At 45.5% G+C, this 12,902-nt stretch overlaps 1 protein-coding gene across 4 annotated transcripts in view; it reads right to left on the bottom strand.

Moving 5' to 3' along the window:
* SPTBN1 (spectrin beta, non-erythrocytic 1) overlaps positions 1-12,902 on the bottom strand; it is a 116,911-nt gene that overhangs the window by 65,318 nt on the left and 38,691 nt on the right. The window contains exon 1 of one of the 4 annotated variants that reach the window (XM_069008820.1): positions 3,311-4,427. The exons of the other annotated variants lie outside the window; for them this stretch is intronic. Coding sequence (XP_068864921.1) covers positions 3,311-3,419 — 109 coding nt within the window. The 5' untranslated portion in view covers positions 3,420-4,427. Of the gene's footprint in view, positions 1-3,310; positions 4,428-12,902 lie in introns of those variants that run through there. 4 annotated transcript variants of the gene reach the window in all.

The raw sequence follows: 12,902 nt of genomic DNA, 5'->3' as shown, positions 1-12,902 counted from the left end.
ATACAGCTGCAGGGATCTCCTTCCAAATTCTTGACTTGCATTAACCTCTTCTTGCCAGCTCCTACACCCGTGCCCAGCCAATCCACAGGATCCTGCCACATTAACATAGCACGGGTGACAGCCTTCGTTTTATAACAACAGCAACACATCTGGGTTGATTTGCAATTAATTCCTCATTGTAGCACACCACATTTTCTCCACTGACAGAACCTGCACAAGCTCCATGGCAACGTGTTTCCCACAAACAAGTTTTGGGGTTCTGTCTTTACTTGCAGCGAGCAACTGCAACCATGCAACCCGATCCCTTTCTACTGCACAAGTGGCCATGAGAACCAAAACTCCACACCTAGGTTTAAGAGGATAGCAACCACTGATAACATCGCTCACATATCATTCCAGGACCGGGTGAACTAACCATAACAGGAGCTTACTGAAACTTAATAAAGGAAACACAACTTGCTAGAGCATTTTTCTCCCCACACCTGTGCTGACATTCTCACGAGCACAAGGACTGGGTATGCTAAACTCCTGGATTATCATACAAAGGACTGCAGGGCTTCTTTTGACACAAAGACAGTCTTGATTCACTCCTAGCAATGGCTTCTGCCACATCCTGCTTCTCTTTGGCCCATCAAGGCAAATGGGAGCTGGGATCCCCTGCCGGGTGACCCTTCCAGGTCTGGTTCCTTCAGCGCAATCCCACAACCTGCACTGGCTTCATGCCCCAGTGGGATTGGGCTGGAAAATCTGCTTTAATCACCCCACAACCATCATCAAGTTGAATGAGAGTTTCCTTACGATCATCACTTCAAGGCATTTAAAAGAGGTGGAATGTAGGAGTGCCTAGGGAATCATGTATGATGTGAACTTGCTTTGTCCATAGTGTTTTGGGGCAGAATTAGGCTGGCTCCTCTCCTCATGTGAAGCTGGCAGTGCCAAACCTCATGTACTGTCTATTTTAGGAATGAGGAGATCAGAGAGAGTTGTCTCCTACTCACTGCTGATTCAGACTTCTCTTTGTACAGGGCCTGAGCACTTGCTCTGTGCTATTTTAGACAAAACAGCATACTCCCAAGTGCTTTCTTTGAGGAAAACTCAACATTCACTAGATCTAAACAGTACCTTGCTATAATCTAGTGCAAAGCTGGGGATTCACATGATAATTGTAGGAACTGTGAGGAAAAGAGGGGTAAATTCAGTGTGTGAAGGAGCAGAAGTTAGAGAAATCTGTGTGGTGCCAACACCTGTTCTGCTCTAGAGAGCCCTCCTACCAGATGTAGGAGGGGTGAAACAGTTATCAATGAGTATTTGATTATTTGAAATGCATCTGCTCTTACTTGTTTTTACACCTCCATAGTGAAAGAGGTAAAACTGGCGATAAATCCATAATTTTAAAACATTACACATATCTAGTTCATCTTTGCTGGGCTTGAGCCTTGCCCAGTGCCACAGAACACTCCCTGTTCCCACCAGAGCCTTCCAGCAAGAATCCCCTCAAGATCTTACAACCCCAAAACAATGGCTTTGTAGACATTCCTCAAGCAAAGAGCCATTAATCCAAGGAAAGATGTCTTCTGTGTCAGCAGACTTAAGCCACTCCCTTTCCAGCACACACGATATTTTGTATGTTATTTAGCATTTTATGGAGTATCTGGTGCAAAATTTACAACATTGTCTGCACCTAAGCTCCACCCTGAACAAGATCACTGGCAGCACTCATTTCAAGCCTGTGATGTGAGTAAACAGCCATAGGATGGTCTGCTGCAAAACTGCACAGAATTTACTGCATTTTATCTCTTTTGCTGGAGGAAATTGCAGTACTTTAGGGAGAGCACTACATCTTTTTCTAACCTTTTTTTTTAAAGTCAACTCAGTGCATTCCACTGAAGGGAAAACTCACTTTCTGTGCTTTCAACAATGCGGTCTGCTTTCCTCTTTCAGTGTGATGTAAACACACAGATAATGGATTCCTGAAGCAGTGACCCTGAAAATGATAAAATCTGCCTTCTTTATACTGCTAACTAAACCAGCAAAGAAAGAGGCATGAGCCAGGTTTTTCTTCATGCCACAAACTTAGTTCTTTCCAACACAAGTACCACAGCCTAAGATCTGACAGATGTCCAAGATAAAGCCTGTAACGTATTCCCTCGTGTGCAAGTTTGGAGCCTGGATTTTCCATGCCTTGCCCCAGGAATTTCCATGTTCCCAGTGTTTAGGATGCTGTCATTTTGTCTCACTACATGCAGTATGCAGCCATTGCTGTGTGCCAGTTTACAAGATAAACAAAGTGCTATGAATGAAAGATTTTTTTTTCCCCCGTCCCTTCTTAAACCAACAAATGGGAACATTCTTAGCACTAACCAGGCTCTTCCCCCCTCCCTGACATGAACCACAGACCACACTTGCAGCACAGAGCAGAGTAAATTAAGAAACGTGCACAGAAGGGCAGCACTTCGCTGTACTCAGGCTGGTCTGGGACTATCTCCGGAGTCACATGGATCTAGAGGAGGAGGAGGTTTGGTTTCAGTGAAGAATTCTTTTTTATTTTGGAACTGCAATCCCAGAGTTCATTCATTACTGGGACACGTCTTCCACAGAGAAACAGCAGAGCTTGTTTTGCCCTGCCTGAGGCAGGGAGCTGCTGGGCACCATCCTCCCCCTTGCACTGGGGGTTTGCGGCCCGGGCCGAGGCCTACCCTCCATGCAGAGAGCATACGGCACCCCCAAAAGAACCTCCCGGACAGGGAGTTTAACGGGAAAATATTAAAGAACATTTCACCTGTCTAAAAGCAAAGAAAACTGGGAACGTTGAAGTACACGAGTGCTTTCTCAGAGATCTATGGTGTGAGCAAACTAATTCGTTAGGGAATTATGCAACAGTTCCTCATCTGAAGAGGTGAAGCCACCCGCCTTTGCAGGAGGTGTGCAGGGGTTGGAAAGGGCCCTTGCACTGCAAACTGCACCCAGACACAGCTAGGATTTGTGACTGATGCCCAATTTTACTTGTATTTTATTTAAGGATAAAATAAATGGAAGACTGCTTCCTCACTCTCCCCCTTATTGTTCTAAGTGACACGGTCTGGCTTAGTCCGCATCTGCAAGGCTGAGGGGCTCAGAGGCTGGACACACACCTTAACCCTGGGTAAGGCTCGGGACACCTTCGGAGTGTGAAGAGCCACACAGTATCCCTCTTCCCACAGCACCACTTTCGTCCTCTCTAACACCTTGGTGCAATGAGAACACGCCTGGACTAACATGTTTACAAGGATCAGAGCATGGCAACACCTCCAAAAAACCCGCACAGACTTACCTTGTAACTGCTTGAATCGTCCTTCTAACTGGTTATAGTTATACGGCACCTGAGCTGCATATCCTGGGGACAACGGCCCGGGCATACTGGTTGATTTTTGTAATTCCATTTACAAGTAACGCAGGGATACGATGAACTGCAGCATAAAGGAACCACAAGTTTCTTTACCACACATCCAGGTAAATCCCAGCTTCCTCAGTAGTTTGGCGTCAGTCCCTAGCGAAAACGCTCCCCCCTGAGCCCTAAGTAAATAACAGCTTCGGTTCAAAATCCAGCAGTGTGGCTTGGCGGTAAGCTCTCTGTAATGGATTCAAACTTAAAGCACCAGGAGGGTAGTTTCTGGTTTGGATTTTTTTTTTTTTTTTTTCCCAGTTCCACAACAGTCAACTCTCAAGTGCTTGAATCTGGTTCAAATGCTCTGGCAAAACCAAGTAAAATAAAAGCAAGCGTGCGATTCAGCCCGAAGTAAAGTCAGCATGGAGCCACGCGCTGCCGCCCTGGCCGGCGCTCCCAGGAGCCGCGCACACCTCAGACCTTTCTGCTGGTTTGTAATATAATCAGCAGCCGCCCGGGCGCGGGCTGATGTCACTCGATTACCATACGGCACGGTGGAGGAAAGGAAGGCTGTACCAAGGGCGAAGGGGCGGCGGAGCAGGGGAAGAGCGGCCCGGCTCATGCAACGCCCCAGCGAGTCCTTCCGCCGCGCGCCCGAGAGCGGCTGCCCGCAGGGTCCCGGCCCCGCGCTGCCGGCACCGCCGCCGCGCACGGTGGTACCTTCCCGAGCGAAGCTGCTGGAATTACAACCTTTTGTTAGGAGCCTCATGTAACGGAAAAGTCTCAGATTACTATCACTTGAAAAGGAGGACACTTTTCTTTACTTATCTGCCAGGCTGCCGGCTTGCAGAAGCACCGCACGCACACAGAAGCGCTCATTCAGTATTTAGCACCAGCCGAGGAGGGGACGCGGGGAGATGTACGCTCCAGCACACCGGGAACAAACGAAAGCTTTGTCGAAAGGTTCTTAAAACCGCCAATTCCTGTCACTTCGGTTTATGTTACTTGACGATATTGAGGATTTTGACATGCCCTGTGCATGTGGCTCCTTGCCCAGTTATCAGTGTGCTGGGTATTACTGCAAGATTAATGGGCTGTGCACTGGAGGGGGAGGGCTCTAACGTAAATAAGGATGCCTCGACGAGCTCTGACTGGCACCTCAATACCCTGCCGAAATACAAACGTGCACAGCAGCAGCAGCAGCTGGGCTCGGCCCTGGAAATCAGCTCCTGCAGATGGTATTAGATACAGGATGTCAGTTTTCCCTCAGGGACAAGAGCTCCCAGCCTTCCCTTATTTGTAAGTGAAATTAAAAGGTCAATTCCACATTCACAGTCTCAGTATATAACATTTGCCTGTTCATTTTTAAAACTGCTGATAATGTTCACACAAATGTTTTCTCTTTTCTTCTTCTCTCGCATTTCCAAATTCCTTTCCACTGGAATCCATGTTCTCTCCTCCTCCCACTCCATCCCCTCATTAAACATTTCAAAATGTTGCCTTTGTTTTGATACCATCATTTCACAAGGTTTAAGTCTCAGTAATTTCTGTGAGGACAATTTCTGTGGGAGAAGCTCAGCCCACTCCCCCGACTCACTGCAGCCCAAGGTCCTGCTGGGTGCAAGGTGGAAATTCAACCAGCCTTTACCTGCACACCAGGGAACAAATGTGCACAAAGTCCAAGCATGAACACCACCAATTCAGGGAGAAGTGATGGAAGTGGACACTTCTCAGCTGAAGCTGGGGTTTCCAAAAACACACGGACTATTGAAAATGCCTGGCATACTGCTCCTGAGGTCATAAATGCATTTAAAATATTTCTGGCTTTTAACTATATTGTTTTCCTTAAAACACCACCATAGCCCTAGTCCAGAGTTACTTATATTGATACAGAAGGGCTTTTACTGGGGTATTGCAGTGCACCCCTTTATTTCAGCTTAGCTGCATTTATGCAAGACTCCTGGTACTACAGCACACCTCTATCAGAGCCTAAACATTTCTGAGAGCTGGCCTTCAATCCTTTCAGTACTACCCACACTTGGCCACGAAGGACTCCTCAGCTGCCCCAGACAGGTTTTGCAGTATCAGGGAGGACAGTGGCTGCAGACAGGGACAGCCCAATCAGGGCTGTGTAGGGGACCAGGCCCTGCAGGTTCACCCCCTAAAAACGTGTCTGGAAGGCGTCAGGGGGACCTGAGGAAGCACCTGCAGTTGCAGCCCCAGCAGGCAGGATGCTGCTCTTCAGACAACAACAGGCTGATGTGGCAGGCTCCTGCTAAACCCTCCCCTGATAATCTTTGTGCAGCCAGCTGTCCCTCCAGCACACAGGCACACAGGCACCAGCCCTGGCCATGGGATTTCCAGGGAATAAGGGCAACACAGAATACCAAAGGCTCCCAAATTCCCAGGAGCAGAGCTGGGTTAGCTGAGCTGTTAACATACCAAGGTTAACTGCACCAAGCTGGAGGAGCACGTTTTACCCAGCACACAAGTACAGACTTATTTCCGTCACAGATATTTCTCCTGCAGCTTCCTACCAACAGCAGCTCTTGCCTGCCATGCCTGACCTACGTTATAATTAAACACAAACCCTTCCCCTCAAGAGCAGGCAGGCAGCCAGGCCCTACCTGCAGGCATATCAGCTCATTCTGTCCCACCTTGAGCAAACAGGTGTTGCTATGTGAGCTCAGAAGGTAAAACTAAAGTCCAAGTGACTGACGGGGAAACTGGAGCATTTTTAACACCATGAAGGCCATAAGTCAGGAACTTTTCCCCAGCTGAAAGTGTTCCCAAAACCTTTGGCAGGCGATGCACTAATGCACGTGGTCATTATCAAAAATATTAAAAAGTAAACTATTACAAAAGGAAAATATTAAAAACTAAAAATAATTATTTGGCTTAGGCCCATAAAAAACACAGACTGGCCTTACCCACCCCATAATGAAACATTAACATCACACACAAGAATTTACATTTCAGCTTGTCCCCTGTGGGACAACTGAAGCTGGCAAGCTTCAGGAAATACTGAACAAAATTTGGGGTTTGATAATCTTTTTTGTCCCTGTCCCTTCTCTGTCCCTCCCAACTCTGGCCTGCCCAGTAGCACTAAACACTACCTTAAAGGGAAGGAATTGCAGCAGGAATGGAGCTTGCAGGCCACACAGCGAGTAGGGTGGAAAGCTAAAGGAAAACGGAAGAACCTGTGTTTGAACTGAGCTTATTTTGTTCAAGGTTTGACAAACAAAGACACCAGACCCTGACACGATGTCAGCAGCACTCGCTGCAAAAATCTGACCTCATTTGAGGTGCCATCCAGGTTGGCATTTGGGCTGAACAATGTGCCCCCCCAACAGCAGATGTGACAGACTTTGCTGCTGATGGTTCAGCTCCTTGGGGCTGGCCCTGATGCCAGGCTCAACTGCCAGGGCCCTCCTGCCACTTTGCTGGGCGCTGCCATACATCTTGAAGGCTCTGCTGAACAGGTTGGTGGAAATTCAGTGGAAAGAGCAAAGCAAAATGGGGACATGTCTGTGTTTGTGAAATGCTACACCATATGTAGCAAGGCTGCTTCCAAACAGGCACACTGCCAGCTCCTCGTTTTGTGAGTCACACCAAGCCTAATCCATTGGTCTGCTGTTGACTGCAAACAAGTGAACCTGAGCCCTGTTTTCTGCTACCGTGTGGCGATGCACCGGATCGATCACAAGGCTCTGCATGCACAAAGCCCTTTGTGACACTCCAGTTCTACTCATTTTCCTTGTTTATCTTTAATTGACTAAGCCCTTGACAACACTAATTAGATAAAATGTTATGGAGGGGATTGAACGCTTTAAAGCCATAGATAGCTTTGGAGCACTGGGCCAAGTGCAACTTATCAACACAGCTGGAAATTGTCTGTGGTGTAATTCATTACTGATTACAGCACTGGAGGAAAAGAAAGGCCAGAGCATATACTAAGTTTAACATATTGAGGAGGGATAGGTGTGCTGGGGGTTTTTTTTCACCCTCTAAATTTTGTTCTCAGTTTTTTGCCCATAACTGTGAAATAACTTTTGCTGGTGGAGTCTGAATTGTCCCTGTCCCATAGCACCTGCCAGGTGATGGCTTACTTGTACAGAGTAAATAAAACACAAATGATTATCCACTTAGCCATAATGCAGAGTGTCCTAGCTGACATGATCAGAGCTTTGCAAAGCCTCAAGGAGAATGAGAGGTTGATTACAGTAATATTATGAATGTACAAGTGACATTTAGAAACAGCTGCTTACCCCAGAACACAAACAGGTCTCTCCTGGGCTCTGCCTTTACACGGTTCTGAAAATTGCTGCTGAAGTGAACGGGTTCTGACACAAAGGAAAAAACTTAAGTTTCTAAGGAAGAAACTAGTGCTAGATCTAGCAAAATTACCTTCCAAATCCCTAATTATCAATGTTTCTAAGACAGAGCTTACAATAATTGAGCCTGGTTAATCATCACCCTTGTCTTTACTCTTTCTTGCTCTTGTAAATTCTCTAGTTGGTGGGTAACTAGAAAAAAAATTACAAGATAAAAAGGATGATTTATTAAACTAAAATGCCAGAGAAATCACGTAACATTTTGCTCCTCTCCTGAAGGAGGGTAAAGTTCCTACACATCCACTAAGTGCTACAATTAGGAACTGAAAACTCATTATCACACTTGCCTCCATCCTCAGAGTAAAAACAGAACCTTTCCTTATATATTGAACCAAGGAGAGATAGGTTTTGCTGTGGATTGTTCTAGAATGTAATAGGAAATAGTTATTTTTACCCTATTTGACAATTTGCATAACATGAATCCTGAAGAGTTAGCTGGTTTCCCTCCAGTTTTTATCTGAGATGCTGGAACCAGGCAGCAGCAGCAGCCCACACACCGAGCACAAACGAGCTGCCAAGCTCATTACCTCTGCTGCAGGTATTGGAGGGAACAGAACCCTTCAGTTCCTAACCCGCCATGCGCTGCAACACTTGGTAACTGTCTCACAAGGAGGTGAAATGAACACAGGCAAACCAAGAGATCTCTCCAGTAACATTTCCATTGCAGAAAGTATCTCAATGTTTCTGTTTAAAGGGGATTTTAGGTCAGTGGCAACTACCCCGTGGTTGGGTCCTCCCAGTCCCTTCCAGACACATTCTCTGTGATTCATGTGGGCTCTGGAGAGCCAATGCTAATCCAAAGGCAAGGAAAAGAGGTACATTAAAAAGCAGGAGACAAGGATTTTTATTACAGAAGGGTCTGTCTACATGTTTCCTTTTTGCCATGGCCAGGCTGGCCTTCCAGCACCTCCATTCGGAGGCCCAGGTACAAACCAGCTTTGGGCTCCAGGTGAATCTCTAGGTTGTGACATTTGAGACCAAAACCTTCGGGAATTTTCTCACAAACCAGGCCAGAATATCAATTTATTACTGAAACTGGGTCAGTTCCACCTGGTTTCAGGTTTCAGTTTACACAAGTCCCAGATTAACAGGAAAGTTGACATGACTTTTGTAACAGCATGTCCTTGCTAACTGCAGGAGTCGAACACCTGCCAGGAAGGCCAGCAGGGAAGAGCTACAGGAGGCATTTGTGGAACATTTCAGAAGAAATGATGGTTTCTGTTGGTTTGCATTCCAACCTGTACTGCTTCCCATACTCCATGAACTCACCCACACAGGGGAGTCAGCCCTGCAAAGCTGTAACTACATTCCCAGGTTTTATTTGTTGCCCGTGAAATGCACTTGGCTTGCTCCCTGACATAGATGGATAACCCTTACAAAGCCTGTTCAAATCAAACACGCTGCACGGGTACACACTTAAAATACTCACTGGTTGTGAAATTTTGTCATGAAAACACTTCTTCATTTTCATGCAGAAAATTCTTTTTTATGGGTTTTGTTTTTATGGGTTATGCTTTTTCAGAAGCTGGGATTATTGTCGTTGCCTCTCCCTCCTTTCTCTTCCACCTGAATTGCACCTATGTTTATATGTATGGGAGAGAGACAGAGAAATTCCCACCCTCCTTTTTCTCTTCTTCCTTTTGCACCATTTTCTCTTTTTCTTTTCAGTCTTACCAGGAACACAGAAGATACACTGTTGCTACACCATAATCACTCAGGCACGACAATTCAATGTCCTGCTGCTCTTGAGCAAAATGGAAATTGGGTGAAAACAAGCAACAGAATACACAGATCTTTACAAATCTCCATAAGCCAGAGTATGTCCCCATCTGGAAGCTGCCTCTCCCCACAAAAAAGCTTAGTGATCAATTGACAAGTATTAACCGTGTCCAATTCACAAAGTGATTGTTCCAGAGCAAACAACTTCATTTTTATAGGATGTATTGAAAAAGTAATATATTATCCAAATGGATGTACAAACACTGTCACTTGACACCCCTCTGCCTTCAAGGCTTAATAAAGGAAGAAAAACTTGAAAAAATCCTCATACAACATACACATACAAAGTGGTTGGCAAAAAAAAAAAAAAAAAAAAAAAAAAAGTAGTGATTGCCTTGCTCACTAGAAGAGCTCAAAACTGTTAGGAAGAATGCTGGAAACTAAAGAAGTGGAACTTAGAAATGGATTTTCATCACCCTCTCTACGTGGCTGGTCCTCATCCCTATTCCTGCTCTTTTTGCCTCTTCCCCATCAAGGAAATTCGTCTCCAGGCAATCTGGGTTTATATCTCTCCAGGATATTACCTCAAGATAAGAATCAAAGCTCTGATCTGAGGGAATGATTTCATCACTAATCTTTCCCCATTAGAAGAGCTCCAAGGTTAACAGAAATTAGTAAACATGTTTGAATCCTGCACTGAATTTCACTTTGCAGTGTGCTCTGTTAGACATTATTTATACTTCAGGGAGTGCTTTCAGGCAGTATCCCAGCAACAAATAGAAGGGAAAAACGCAAGGCACATGGCAGATTTGGCTGAATAAATAACATAAATACAGAAACATTGCTAGTTAGATGCTAAAGACATGAGACGAGAACATTCTCTTCTGCATACGCATTTTTTGTGGAAAGACTTCTTTTGAATTACAGACTCATGACTAGGTTTTGAAATTCATCCACAGCTAAGCTCACCCCTGCAAGAAGTCACAATTTAAAAAATATATACATATTGCCAATATTGGCATGTAGTTTCTATATAGAATAAATCCTTCCCATTAAGATTATTCAGCATAATATTTTTTAAAAAATTTATTATCTCAGTGAAGGGTCTCATGGTTTCTCTGTATTAAATATCCCTAAAACATTGACTCCAATAGCAAAGAACATTTGTAGTCTTTTCAGTCTTCAGGTTCCCCACAAAGGGCCACTCTGGTCAGGTTCTCAGCTGCTGTAAGACAGCATGGCCTCAGAGAAGCCAGGGGAGAATGCAGTTTATACCAGGTGACAATCTGGCTGGGAGGTCTCCTCTAAATCATCAACTTCAGCATGGTATTATCCCAGGCTTAAGTCAGTGCCTGGCTCAGCTCTCACTGACTCCATGGAGGGTGTCTCCCAGGGAGCATTTTTCCTTTCCCTGAGCAGCTGCTGCAGCCAGAGCTCTTTACTCCCATTCACGACTCCTGACCTGCTGATGCTGAACGCTGCCTCCCACTCAGCTCAGTGTTTTGGGGCAGCCAAAGGCACGTCGCCTGGTACTCTTACTCTTCACTGATGCCATGGGGATGAATGGATGAGGAAAACCAGAGTAGACAGGAGAGCAGTGTGCTGTGCTGCTCTGGGAATGAAGGCATAGCTCCCACCTAAAATCAGTGTGAGTAAGGAAGCTCACTCTGGAAGTCAGTGCAGTGCCACGGTATCGAAATGCCCAGGTATGACCATGCAGATTGACCTGCTGCAGGATTATCCCCGTGCACATTTCACGGGTAATATCCCAAAGGCAAATACACCTATGCAACCGAGTCAGCACATGTACATCAGCTTTCCCTTGGCTTCCTCTGGGTACAGATGGCTTTTTATATTTAAGCTTAACTAGAGCACGGAATTCTCTTGTACCTTATTTTGTTAAATTACTGAATTGCTGTCCAAGCACAGAGTCCTCTGTGCATACGGACTGGCGTATGCCTGGAGCTCTTCCCCAAGGAACTGTGAGAAGCAGATATGGCCCTGTATTCCAGCCCAGGAGCTTAATGCACAAGAATCCAAAGATCCAGGGATCAATCAACACAGGCTCATGCTGGCAAGATGCTGGGCTCTCCTGTATACGTGTCCAACTTGACAGTGTTTAGTCCTGAAGGGATTTCAGCGAAGACGTAAAATGACGGCAGCACTCAGACTTTCCAGAGTGGGGCTGCCAGAACTGCTCCTATCCTGCTCCGTCCCCAAAGAAACACAAAGCCTATTTTTCCAGCCTCAGCTCATCCTGCCTGAACAATGTGTGCCACATTACAGCCCTTCACCAGGATGCAACCACTGTCATGCACCACTCTGTTACTAAGTACTCATAAATCCTGCCCATGGAGCAGAAAAGCACACGTGATTCCAGACAAGTCCTAAGGTACATGCGGCAGGACTTCTTTTCAGCAGCTTGGCTCTGTACTCAAGAGGCTACACGGGACCACGGATCTAATCAGACTACCAAGAACCTGACTTACACCTCCATGGAGTTTTCAACACCACTTCTTTGATTCTAAAGAGAGAGAGAGAGGGCAAGCCGCCAAACCATGCCCAACTGATACCAAAAATCCTGTTGTTACAGCAGTAAGATACAAATGACCTGTGTACCAAGTTACATTTTCGATCACAGAATACATTGTTTGCTTCTGCTTGGGAGTTATTTTATGTTTCACAGACACACTGGCTCTTCTTTTTGGGTCAGTCTACTGATAATCTTTAAAAATAAACCCACTAAGAAGAAAGTATTATTTATCGTCTGGTTTTTGCTATCTGCTTTAGAAACAGTTCTCTAGAGCAACTTTAAAAGCCGACGCCTTAATGCACAGTGACAGATGGGCTGAGCTTTTCCTCTCTCTCTGATAAGAGTACAGTGTGCATCAGCAGTCCCAGCCAGCACCACAGGTGACATGTGGCAATACAGCAGCCTCTCTGCTGCCCTGCTCCTTCTCTTCATGCCTGCATGACACACAACACACCAAATGACACCGCTGCTCCTAACACCCACCCCTATGGATTCTGGGAAGGTTAGAACAACAGGAGAAATTGTTCCAGAAGTAAAATCCAGAAGGAAAGCATTGGATGAGCTCAACATTTGGAAAAGCTTTTGTTGAAGTAATTCCATCAACTTCTATCTGAGCAAAACAAGATTTTTCAAAAAAGCTCTTTCATGCTCATCTGGGTATGCCTGCATTAAGCCTGTGGCTGCTAAACAAACCCACGGGCTGATAACCATCTCTGCCACACCAGTGCAGAGCAGATTCCACTGCTCTAAGGTTTTTATTTCTGTTTAGTCTCAAGTGAATCTTTCACATGCCCTTCCAAGTTGATTTGTGAGCACCACTATACTGCTGAGCCCTCTTTCCTTAACACTTGCTGCTATTAAAATTAGTGACTGATTTTTAAGTGCTGGATAG

This window comes from Aphelocoma coerulescens, chromosome 3, assembly GCF_041296385.1.
Source record: "Aphelocoma coerulescens isolate FSJ_1873_10779 chromosome 3, UR_Acoe_1.0, whole genome shotgun sequence".
Lineage (NCBI taxonomy): Eukaryota > Metazoa > Chordata > Aves > Passeriformes > Corvidae > Aphelocoma > Aphelocoma coerulescens.
This window is presented reverse-complemented; position numbering and strand designations above follow the sequence as displayed.